The sequence below is a fragment of the Agelaius tricolor genome, unplaced genomic scaffold, assembly GCF_023055355.1.
Source record: "Agelaius tricolor isolate 1412-34295 unplaced genomic scaffold, bAgeTri1.0.p SCAF_5, whole genome shotgun sequence".
Taxonomy (NCBI): domain Eukaryota; kingdom Metazoa; phylum Chordata; class Aves; order Passeriformes; family Icteridae; genus Agelaius; species Agelaius tricolor.
The window spans coordinates 50,523,715-50,536,318 of NW_027269265.1; the positions used below are offsets into that span (position 1 = coordinate 50,523,715).

At 36.7% G+C, this 12,604-nt stretch overlaps 1 protein-coding gene across 1 annotated transcript in view; it reads right to left on the bottom strand.

Moving 5' to 3' along the window:
• INSC (INSC spindle orientation adaptor protein) overlaps positions 1 to 12,604 on the bottom strand; it is a 128,808-nt gene that overhangs the window by 19,701 nt on the left and 96,503 nt on the right. Inside the window, exon 8 of the mRNA XM_071427897.1 lies at positions 956 to 1,127. Coding sequence (XP_071283998.1) covers positions 956 to 1,127 — 172 coding nt within the window. The remainder of the gene's footprint in view (positions 1 to 955; positions 1,128 to 12,604) is intronic.

Below are 12,604 nucleotides of genomic sequence, written 5' to 3' on the forward strand. Positions count from 1 at the left end.
GCATCATTAGTTCTGTTTTGGCCTACTGAAGAATGCCTAAATACAGCTCAGATAATTCCCAGCCACAGCAGAGTCCTCAAGCACTCATACTACTCTTTTTTTTCTTCTTTAAAAAGCAAACGAGCAAACAAACAAACAAAAAAACCCCAACTGTATTCAAATTGAAGTTCTGCAGTTTAGCCACTGGGTTCACTAGAAAAAAATTCTAAATGTACTTATCTATTATACATGAGAAATCAAACCAGAAAATCCAAACAGTACATTCTGACTTGGAGCTCTGGGAAACTGAATTTCTAGACTAGAGAGAAAAGAATGCTTGAATAAAAGATTCTGGTATTTGAGAGGGAGGGAGCACACTGCCAGAAATAAGGAATTCCTCTCTTTAGAAAACAATGAGAAATGTCATCTTATTTTTCTAAAGTATCCTCACTGACCCAGGTTAAGGAAAGTCCTGTTGCTACCTTTGTCTCACTTTACCATGGATCAGGGACCTAGACAAGAAAGACAGATCTTTCATTTTCTTGTGACAATACCCATAGATTATATCACACTCCACTTTTCCTCTGAATTATCATACAAATGCAGATGTAGTGGTGAGCTTGAGTCCTAGCAAATTTGGAAAATACAACAGGCATAAATGCTATCAGCTCTCAATATTCCTCTTTTATAGACAAAAAACAGACAAAAGCATGCTTTGCTGAGTCCTCCCTGGAGGCTCTTAAGATAGACTTTCACACAGATACTATTTTTACAAATATGCATAAATTCTATTCACATGAGGCCTGGAGTAAAAAAATATTATGTAATTGCAGAATTCTCTGGTTCAGCATTTAAAATTGTTATTTTATCTGTTAAGGGAAGGATGGTAAACATTATTTAGGGAATATTTTTAACGTAAGACTCATACCCTAACCTGTTACTTTAACGGGACTCAGAAGTCCTGTAGAAAACTTACTGACAAGTGCTGTCACAATTTCTTCCATATTTTCCAGGAAGCTGCTGAGATGCTGAGTGAATGTGAGATGTGGAGATGTGATCTGGGCAATTACTGCTGCTGCTTCTGCATGGGTGGCTTCAGAATGGCTGGTATCAGTGAGGATGTCAGCCAGGCACAGTATCCCATCCACCTATGGAGAAACAAGAGGTAGAAGTTAGAAATACTATAGGAAGCACTTTTGCAACCAAAGATGGTTTTCTATTTGTCTTTTCTTGGCAGTGACTAAGCTACTCCATTTATTTTCAAAAATAACTTAAACTTGGTGGCCTTTGTGTCACAGGAAGTTTCAGTTTAGCAACTACAAATGAGTTCAGCATATGAGTTTGCTGTCCTGCCAAAAGTCTTGCAGTTCCTTCTCCCTTAATGTTTTTGTGAAATCAATTTTGGTCCAACAAAGTCTTCTCTGACAGACATCTAAAGTTAAATATAAATCCAAAAGTAAGCTCTGATAAGCAAATGTTAATTGCTACTATGCCTCATTTGAGTTCTACTACAAGACTCAAACCTCAATGCGCACTAACGTCTAAACAGACAAATTTTTTTTGCCACTTTTCCCTGAAATTGTCACAAAGCCAATAAAGGATCAAGAAGAATACAATTAACATGACTCTGGCCAAGCTGCTCCTGATGAGCTTGCACAGTACTTCTATTAAAGCCAGGTCCACACATCCCTTGCATACTTCAAGGGGAAACAGAATAATGAGAACTGACTTAAGTTTATGCTTTTAGAGTGTTTGAAGTATTCTTACACAGTTCAGGCAGATAGATCATGTATACACATATTGGTTTAAATTATTGGAGACCCACTGGCACAACAAAAGACAGCAACAGGGCACATCCATTGGACTCATTGTGAGCAACAAAACTCAGCAAGGGAGTGTTCTCTGTGCACAGGGGCATCATCTGGGAACTTTCAAATTAAAAGCAATGTGTTTCTCCCCACTTAACATAGCCCTGAATAACCTATCATGTTGACAAGCAAACAGTTAGACCATAGGATCATTTAGGATGTGAAAGGCCCCCAAGATCCCTGAGTGCAGCCTACGACTGACCACCTTGTCAAGCAGACATGGCACTCAGTGCTGTTCAGTCATGGTGGCTGCACCACCTCCCCTGGGCAGTACCTTCCAAAGTTTGACAACCCTTTTCACATAGGAATTTTCCTGATGTCCAGCCTGACCCTTCCCTGGTGCAGCTTGAGGCCATTTCACCTTGTCCTGTCACTGGCTGCCTGGGAGAAGAGGCCAAGTCCCACCTTACTCCATCTTCCTTTCACTGAGTTGTAGAGCGATAAAGTCTCTCCCCTGAGCCTCCTTTTCTCCAGGCTAAACACCCCCAGCCGTGGACAATTTTGAGATACAAGGAGGAGTTAAGAAGGCTTAGTACTGAAACATGCTTCAACACTCAAACAAAAACCCACATTTGTGTTGCCCACCCACTCTTGGCTCTGTCAACTCAAAGCTTCCTCACAACATCCATGTTAAGTTCTACCCATTATCTTCAAAAAGGGCATTTAGCAAATCTCTTATTCTCATTTTTGTTATTTATTAATACAGAATGTTGAGTTATCTTAATTACTTATCCTGCAATGGCCATGAATTAAATTATTTGATAAGTACTGACAGTTACTGTATTTTATGAGAAAAGCTCTCAGGTAGATAGGAGTAAAAATTACCCTCTGTAAGATTATTCACTGGGATGGAGTTTTTAATAAGAAATAGACTATATCATTGAAACTCTAATAACATAGACAAATAGAAAAGAAATTATATCTCTATTTTTCCCCAGATCACAAATGGTATTTATTGTAGATGCTCTAGCACTGGCAAAAAGAGAAAGAATAAATTTTCAATGTTGAATTTTTTTCTTGACAAGCTTTCAACATTAATCTACCTACAGCAAAATATTTCCTTCTAGTTATGGCAGAATTCTACAGCTTGAAACAGCAGTCACATAATTCACTGGGCTTCAAGGTATATTAATAGATCTCAGCGTCAAGAATTAATCTATGTCCTCACAAGATGATTTAGTACCCAAAGTGTGCTAGACAATATCATATGCAAAACCCCACAATTTTGTCACCTTGAAATCTCCCCAGATCACACCTTGTCTGGGGTCCAAAGGATGTTAATAACAACAGGCAGTATAAAAAGTTAAACATATTCCAAGACATTCAAAAAATACTTCACAAGAAAGTTCTTCTAAGATCCACTTCAGTCTTCAGCTCTAAATTTACAGGTTGAAATTCACTTGGCCTACTTATATTCAATGCCCTTGACAAATGACTTAAGAGTACTTTTATGCTGTTTGAGAACAGGTAATGGCTTATGAAAGACAGGTACAAGTACATGGTTAGATTTTTCTATCACCAGTAATTGTGTAAATCTACATTAATGATATAAGCTTCTACTGCTGTACTCAAATTTTAAATCACATATTTGATTTCATTATTTGCTAAGTGATAGGTGCTGGAAATTGGGAGTAGCTGAAATGAGGATAAAAAAAGCAGATACGATTTTATTCAACACAGAGATAAATTACATATTTTGGGTCTGTGAAACCCAGCACTAGTTATTCTCCTTTCTTTTCAGAAACACGTAAAATACTAACAAATTCAGCCTAAAATTTTCTCCATACACTTTTTCCTCCCATCTTAAATATAGAAAATAAAATAATTCTACTTCAGCAGGCAACCCCATTTATAAGTGTCTAGCAATAAATTTTAAAATGACAGGGGAACAATCTAATAAAAGCACTTTAACATCCAAAAAGAAATTGCTGCTCAAAGCATTTTTATAATTAGGTTTCACACTGAAAGGAACTTTGGATGGCTGCCCTGTTTTCTGTTTAATTTTGGTGAAGTAATCAGCTAAATGTCAAATCTGTTCATCACCTTGGCAATACAAAAGAACCAGTTAGCCAGATAATGCAAACAAATGAATTCCATGAATGCAACAAGATGCTGTGAAGCCCCTGCATTTGAGGAATGGCGTTCAGTAAATGCTTGATCACTAATATTTCAGTATTGATAACTGGAAACATGCCAGGAGCTTACATCCTTATGAACATAGCCCTGTTGTAGAAACTTAATCCAAGTGACAAAATAAATGTCTGACCATGTTACTGCATAGATCAAGTCTTCTGAAAGGAAATAATTTCTTTTTTTCTACAACAGGAATGAATGAGTTCTGGGGCAAAAGTCTTGTTTCTTCAGTATACCTATCCTTCCTCCTAAAAACATTAAATAAAACTAGGCATTTGTTAAAGATACCGATACAGAACTTGGGATGAACTGCATTAATGATTTCATGATTTGAAATATTACACACAACAGCAATCTTAACTCTCTGCTTCCCACAAGGGGGTTTAAGGCAGTTTTTCCATGCCACTCTGGGAACCAAGACCCATTTCCTTTCTTTTAGAAATATCTATGTTCATTTGTATAAAATGCTGCTAAAATCCTTTTCTCATAGCATGATTTTCCCTACCATTCCTGTTTGCTCACTTAACTTTCAGATGATCCCTACATATTGGTAAAACTTTGGTCAAAACACTTTTTTGTCTTCTCTAAATTGATCTCCAGAGTCATTTAGTGAGACTGGAAAGTCTTACAGGCTTCTGTCAGCTGATTTCTCACTGTGAATTCCATGGATAACACTATCAGCCCAAATCTGGGTGCCTCTGGTAAGAACAACCAGCAGATTTCAAAGCAGTTTTACAGAAGAGTAAAATGAAGATGTTGAGATCCAGAGGTAGGGCAGCAAATGTGGAAACAATATCACAAAAGGGATTACACCTTAAACAACTTTCCCAGAAGAGAATTTCAAAAGCAGAGGCTGCATCCAACAGTCAAGAACTGATAGATCAGAGCTTTGTGCCTTCTCTCCTTTCACCCATCCTGTGTAATAACACCTCCTACCTGAAGCCAGGACAGGTTTACTATGTAGGTGAAGACATGAATATTAGCAGGGCAAACCAAATATATAAATGTGGATAAAAACCCAAACACATCAAAATTTATAGGATGAGAAAGAGGGTAACTGACAAAGGCGGCAGGGAGGGAGGATTATCATATTCATCCAGCAAAACCCATGTATTGTTATTTTGATGACTTGTTACTGAGTAATGGAATTGAATGAGATGATATAGTAACAAAGTGATGCCATTAAAGCATTCCTAAATATAATCCTGAATAATCCAAATTACTGCAACTATTCCATGGCAGCAGCAGTGACCAGTGAACAAAACTGCAACGATTTTATAACTAATGCTGTACAACAGTGGCCATGGCACCTAATTTAAAAGCCCTGTTGTGTACACCATGGAATAGTGTGTGGCTGAATAGAAGTTGACCAGTTCCCAACTCAGTAGCTTTGAAACTTCTGTCAATAACTTTAGCTTTGTATCTAAACTGGCAGTGATTTGTGCTTTGGTTTACAGCAACTTTGACTACAACTTCCCTTTAAAACTCCCTTCCTACAGATGGGGTCAAGCTGGTGAAGAGGTATTTGTTCTTTCTGACGTTTATCCACCAAGGAGAAGTGTAAAGTTGATCCAGGAATATTGTTATGTGCATAAAAGACATCTGGCTGTATCAGCTTGAAGGATGCATTAAATGTGGCAATGCCTGAGTAGCAACTTTACATCAATGTTGCAGGGAGAAGCAAAGTGCAGAGCAAGATGAAATAAGAAGTTCCTTACTCTGGATTGTCTAGGAGTCAAAAGATTAATCCTGTGCAAACCCTTTCTCCCTATGAAACCAAGAGGAAGCAGCCCTGCACCTCAAAATTCATGTTCCTCAGCACTCAGAGATGCTCTAAGCCCATTGCAGATAAAAAGTACAAGTAGTTGTCAAAGAGATAATAGAGAATAATTAATTTTACAAGAAGGATGGACAAAATCAGTAAGGCCGATATCCAAGACAAGACTTCTCTCTTGTCTTTGCTTCAAGGATAAGAGAATAGCTGGCTTTGAACTCCCTCAATATTGAGGACTGCTATGAAAGGTAAAACAGTCTTTTAAAGTATTTTTGTGGTTGATAAAAGAAACCAGGCACTGCACTGCTATTAGCCTAGCAATATTCACATATCCCCACTCCCATAAATCACAGCTTACATTGCTTCAAACTACTCCCCACAAATATAAGTGAAATACTCAAGGATAAACTCACCTTTCCTGATCTACTCCTACAATGTGATATCCCTCCTTTTCTACAGGATAAACCCTGAGTGGCTACAAAGGCAGGAGCAGAGACTGCAAAGGAATTCACTTTCAGTTATGCAGAAGCCACTGTAGTGCAGGTAGGTGTTCACAAAATTGGGTTACATTGATAAAACCACTGGGGAAACCACAGGGAAAACCACTGGTCACAAATGAGCTTAGGGGGGAAAGAAAAGGCTTTTGCAATTACCCTTTGCAAATACTCAACATTTGTTACATTTTCTTTCTCCTATTCTGTCAAACAATCCCAATAATGACTATGTTACCTGTAGAGTCAATACCCTGTAAGAATAAGAAAGAACTATTTATGATACATATTCTGATACATATTTAAGGAAGACGTATTTATTATATATATGATAAAGATTACATCTGATAAAGATTAAATTCTTGAAGTTATGTGACACATGACACCAAATGTTTCTCAGGTTCTTGTGCCCTACATTTTTGACGGCTGGATACACCAGCTTGTTTTTAAGCTGCAAGAATCTATTCCTATTTGTAGGGTTTTCTTGGTATCTGCATCTGCATTACAAATTCCAGAAAGTACATGCTTGTTTCTTTTAAATAATGGATAAGGCTTTATACATTATATTTTGGGGTCTGAAATCCATTAAAATGAAGCCACACAGACCCAAAAAAGGACTTGTCAACAAGATGAGAGGAACTGTCAAGTGGTGTACAAGAATGCTGAACAAGATACTGGGACCTGAAGTCTGAATTAAGGAGAGACCATACATTAGTAATTTTCACATAGCCCTCATTTTTATTTACCCTGGGGGGTCATAGTCTGAGAAAAGGAAAAACACCCACCTCAACTACTCCTATAAACAAACAGGGGCTCTGGGTTATGTGTAGCAGGGCACTCCAGAAAATGAGATGTGCTCCCTGAAAAAAAATATGCACCAGTCATCTACTTCTAAATAAATAATGTCACAGCCACTTCATGGTGTGAGGGTAAATTCTCCAACACCTGGTGCCTGGCATTTAAAAACAAGAACACTCTTTCAACATGTTTGATTATTTTGTATCATTTAGGTTTGGTGTGACACCATGGTTTTTATTTTCTAGTGTCTCTTAGTCTAGCTTTTCATGATTAAAAAAAAACCTCATGCACATTGCATTTTTGGAGGACCCTCATTTTATTACGATAATGAGAAAGGGTCTCTATCCAAAAAAAGCAGCATGGAGGTCACAGCCACTCATTATCACCTAATCTAACTCTTCAGAGTGTCTTTCCTCTCTCAGGAAAAGTATCTGATAATCTTCTGCTAGAATTCTTGATTTGTTCATGTCAAAAATTTGAAGCCTTAATTATGCTACGGATTTAATTAATAATTTTAATAATCCCTATTGCTATTATTGCTGTAATTCCGCATACAATTTCTCTCATTTAATTAAAATTCTTGACCAGCTATATAGCATGGTCAAGACCATGACTTTCACACAAATACAACCCTACTCTATTCTCAAATTACAGCAATGGAAACACCACAGTAGAAAGCAGAGTTACATTACAGCAGTAGAAAGCAGAGTGACATTAGAGAGGTAGACAAAGTGAGCAATGGACATGCATAGGCTTTTGTGCTTTTTTTAACTCTTATTTTAAATATGAGATTTCTGCAAACTCTTTTAAGAAAAATATCCTTCTGCAAACAATTTTCCTGGATTTCTCATTTCAATGGTGTCAGTTTAGCCTAAAAAATATCCACTCTCTAAAATGCAAGGCTTCTGCAGTATTTCAGTTATGTATACGCTAATCAAAGGCACTACAATAGTTGAATATTTGTATAATATACTAAATATACACAGTAACTTGCTCAGAAAAATGTTTTTCCATCTAAATTCATACAGTTACCAAAACTGACTCAGTGTTTTACTCATAGTTCTCTTCCCAAGATTTCTGTTGCTTTTAAGAACAGCTCTATGAGGCACCAGGTATTAATAGAATTGTTTGCAACATTCATTACTTCACAATGACTGTTCAATTTTTTTAATAAATTATTTTAAATAAATTAGCTCCAGAACCAACCTTGGATGTGCCAGATTTTTATTGGCAGAAACTTTTTACAAGCAAGTTATAGAGTTTTATGATACCCATTTATAACGAAAATACTCACAGTACTTTTGCTATAAAACTTTTAGTGAGCAACTCAATAAGAGTTCGTTCATGTTGTAATAACAACAGAGGAAATTTCTACCCTTATTTAAATAAAAAATTCACAAAAAGTGAAAAAGGGGTAGTTTTCATCTGGTGAGAAATGATAGAACTTTATTGGCTACAGCAGACAAAAGTTATTTGGTCTTAAGATTCCTCTCCTGACAGTTTGGTAAATCTCCTTGGGTCTCCTGCATTGATTTATGTCTATGACTGCAGTGGCAATAAAATAATTTCAGAATTGCTTTAAGCCTAAGAAATCCAAGTTTAAGATCAGCTGTTCACATACAGTCTTTATGAGAAGTCAGAGGTCTACTAGGAGTCATCAGGTAAAGTGATCTCAGATGTTTTTCTCTCCATTAGCACCTTCCAGTGCTGCTCTATGGTCAAATACAGTTGCTACATTGATTCTATATTAGAAGAAATAAGAACAATCCTAAGATGCTGAGAAAATTGAATATTTTTACAAGGTAAATTTTGATTTTTCTTCTACTCAATATTCTTTGTTGCCTTAACAGGTCTCAACATAAAGAACCCCTCTTATGATGAATAATAAATACATATTTTTAAAGTTAAGCTAGTGTTTGAACTAGGAGGAACAAAACCACAAATTTTGTTACACTTTCAGTAGAGATTGTTCTTCCAACATATGAAAATCCAAGGATAAGTACCATATAGCACTTTGATGCAGGGACAGTTACATTCTGCATTCCAAATCATATTTCCAAGTCAGCCTATTTTAATAAGCTGATCTAACATCAGAAAAACGGGTCAGAACTGCCTGAAATTGAATTTACCTAATGAGCAGATGCCAGCTTCAATAGCCCAGAATCTTCTCAGGGTATTTTGGATAGATAAATGTGGGAGTGTTATGTTATGGCAAAGATAAAACCTCAATTTTCCTTATTTTAGCTGCTTATTTTAGATCTGGGAAAACAAATATGTTGTTTAGGAAAATCCCAAACATTGTTCTGATTCTGTCATCCAGTCACCGCCTTTTTTTCTAATATTGTTCCTAATCCATAAACCAGTTTTCTCATTCTTAGAAAAATGCAAGGGATGTTATGGCAGAAGAAATGTAACAGCTCCAAAATACTAAATATTCGTGTTCCCCAACAAGGCTCACTTCTCATAAGCAGTAAAAACTCTCATTCCATACTCCAAACCAACTGAATCCCCCAGATCAGCAAAGCTCAAGTCTGGACTAGAAATTTCACATGACCAAGATGCATTCTGCCATCTGCCAGTCCATAAAGAACAGAAGAAGATCCACTGCAGGTCTCCACAGAATGTTATTGACTTTCTCCTGGATCCAGGAGAGCTCCCAGGATTAGGATCTGTTCTGGTTAACAAGGAATCAAAGATAACATAACTGGACATCTAGAAGTGGTACTACAAAAGGGTGACAGCTAGGATTCTGAGGTATACACCCATCATTCTGAAACCAGAGCTACTGAATCCTTCAGGCCAAAGAATATAACTTGAAATCAAAATGTACCAGAGTTTTAGAAAGAACTCAAATTTGAGGCATCCAAAAGAAGGAAAATGTTGTTTTGAAGGACAGTGCCTTGCCCAGAATGAAACTGTGGTTTACTGGACTTTCTCCTGAAACTTACCTTCTGTGCACTCTCCATTCCCAAAAGGGTTAACAAACAAAATCTATATAATTTTCTAGGCAATCTAATCTAGAATAATTCAGACTGTAAATAAAATATTTCAATAGAAGTATTTTTCCAATATTTAATCTCTACAGCTGACAAAGAACAAAAGGAAGAAAGAACTGTGGTCATTCTATTTATATTGGCATCACATCTCAGAGTACAAATATGTCCAACTTCACTGGGCAGCAGGCAGAGTCCTGGTCACATCCTTCTCACCCTTGGGAAAGTGTAACAAGCCAGAACTGCCACTGCTAGGGAAAAGCCACAGCAAAGTCTGTGCTACATCTTTCCCACTATTTTTTACCAAAGATTAATTTAGCATATGAATTTAATTTTTTTTTAATTTACTTTGACTGATGTCAGATGAGGAAAGTAAACCATATAAAACAGGATTCAACATAAACAAATTATACCAAATTCAAAGCCAACAAGGAACCTGGAGGAAAAAAATGATCAGTGCAAATGACTTTTAAAAATATCCCCCATGTTGCTTATAATTAGATTAGTAGCCTCCAAATAAAAAAATCAGGCCAATCTTTCATACATGTTTTTTTTTTCCTCTCTACATAAGAGGAAGAGATGTTCTAGTAAAGATTATTAAAAATTGTCTTGAAGTGAGTCTCTTGTGCGCTGAGAACTGCTGGCTCTCTCACACTCCACAAATAAAGAGCATGCCTCAGGCTTTATTTCACCCAAAATGTGTGAAAAGTGCCTTGCAATTGAGGCATATTAATGATATGACAAACTGAAGGTTTCACATTCTTCAGTGAAATTAGGTGCCATCAATAAAAGTCCTTGCACCTAGACCTAGTTAAGCTGAGAATGTTCCACATCCCATGTTGTCCCAAAAGGAACTCTAGGTCTTTACAGGTATGAATACTCTCAGACTGCCTGGGCATTTAGGTGTTCTGTTCACAACATCTGCTCGAAAGTTCTGTATAAAAACCTAAATAGCAGTTGTTTCACTGAACACAAGGGCTTTTGTTTTCAAAATATTTATAGAACTGCCAGTTTTTGAAGCAACTCTATGTGTGTACATACAACAGGATACATACAAGGGAATACAGTGGGGAGGGCTTGCATAGGTTATTTTTTTTTAATCTTAATTTCCCTAATCTGAATTGCTTGGCAGCCAAATTTGGTGGTTTTTACATTAAGCTTCTGCCATTAAAAACCCAGTTCAAATTGCACTGATATTTTAATGTATTAGATGTCATAATGATATTCATATTAGAGAAATTAGGTGATTCACCAGCACCCAAATACTTTGTTGGATAAAATTAGCCACCCTTTCTGCCACATAAGAAGTGGCCTCCTTCACTGGGGTTTTGTCTGTGACTGTGATTTTTACTAACATCCATATCAAATGCCAATAACATTTATTTCCATATTGCTTCCCTTCAAAATAACTTCCATATTGTCAACAGCAAAGATTCACCACAAACTCTGGAGATTCATTAGCCCCACCACTGAGCAAAGGTATTTCTAAAGCAAGGTAGATCCAAACCACCTTTTCAATGATCCTTGCCATGACAGAAAACTGATGTTTCCCACTCCTAATGCACAAAACCTGCAGGATAACTCTGTCATCTCCACTGCCAACCACCATGGACAGGTTGCCCAGAGATGCTGGCTGGCCTTCTACTGACACTCATAGCTTAGATCCTTAGCTGTTTTAGGGAAGAGCAACTTGAACCAGAAGTAAAATACAGGAATCACTACAAAGATGAACGGCCAAAGTAAATGGAAGTACTCATTCCAAAACCCTAAGGATTTTTAAGCAAAGTGCAAATGTTTTTGTTCAAAATAACTGGCCACAAACCATTCTTCTTAAAGAAAAAAATAAAAACACCAGCAGTCTAATCCATTGGCTTTTAATGAGTTTTAGCTGATCTTTCTTAATTCAATTGTAAATCTTAGAATCTATGTTACTGAAAAGGTTCTTGACTGTTATATCCTTGCCTATCTCTCTCTCTGTGTTATTTTCCCTTTATTTAAATGAAAAAATACTAATTATTGGTATAAACTTACTCTTCTTTTTAGGACTAGAAGGATCAGAAATCAGCACTCATATCTTCTTCAAAAAACAAGAGAGAAAAAGAAGGAAAAAAAAACCAGTGTCATCTAGACTTAAAATCACTTCCTTGCCATTACCACTTTCAGCAATTGTCATTCTTTGTCTTTTGGGGGTTTTTTCTGTAAGAAAAATCAATTGTAACTACATGAGTATGTCTCAATTACCTGTCCTTTTTTTTTTTTGGGCTGGTTGTCCTGGTCTGATTAATTGGACTTCTCTGTCCTAATGTCTTCTCCAATGTCCCAGGTTTTAAGTGCCTTACCTTCTTCATACATTTTGTGGCTTCATTTTTACGGGTTAATACAAGACATAAATTCTTCTAGCAGAGAAATGTGCCAAAAATTAGATGCAAGCGTGTTATTTCATGTTTAAAGGAGCTTGAAGGGAAGACGAACCAAAGGAGAGCAGAAAACAGAATTTTTACTCAGATTAACATCAATATCATTAATACACTGGCAAAGCTGGTAAAATAAAGGTGCAGGGTGTGTTTC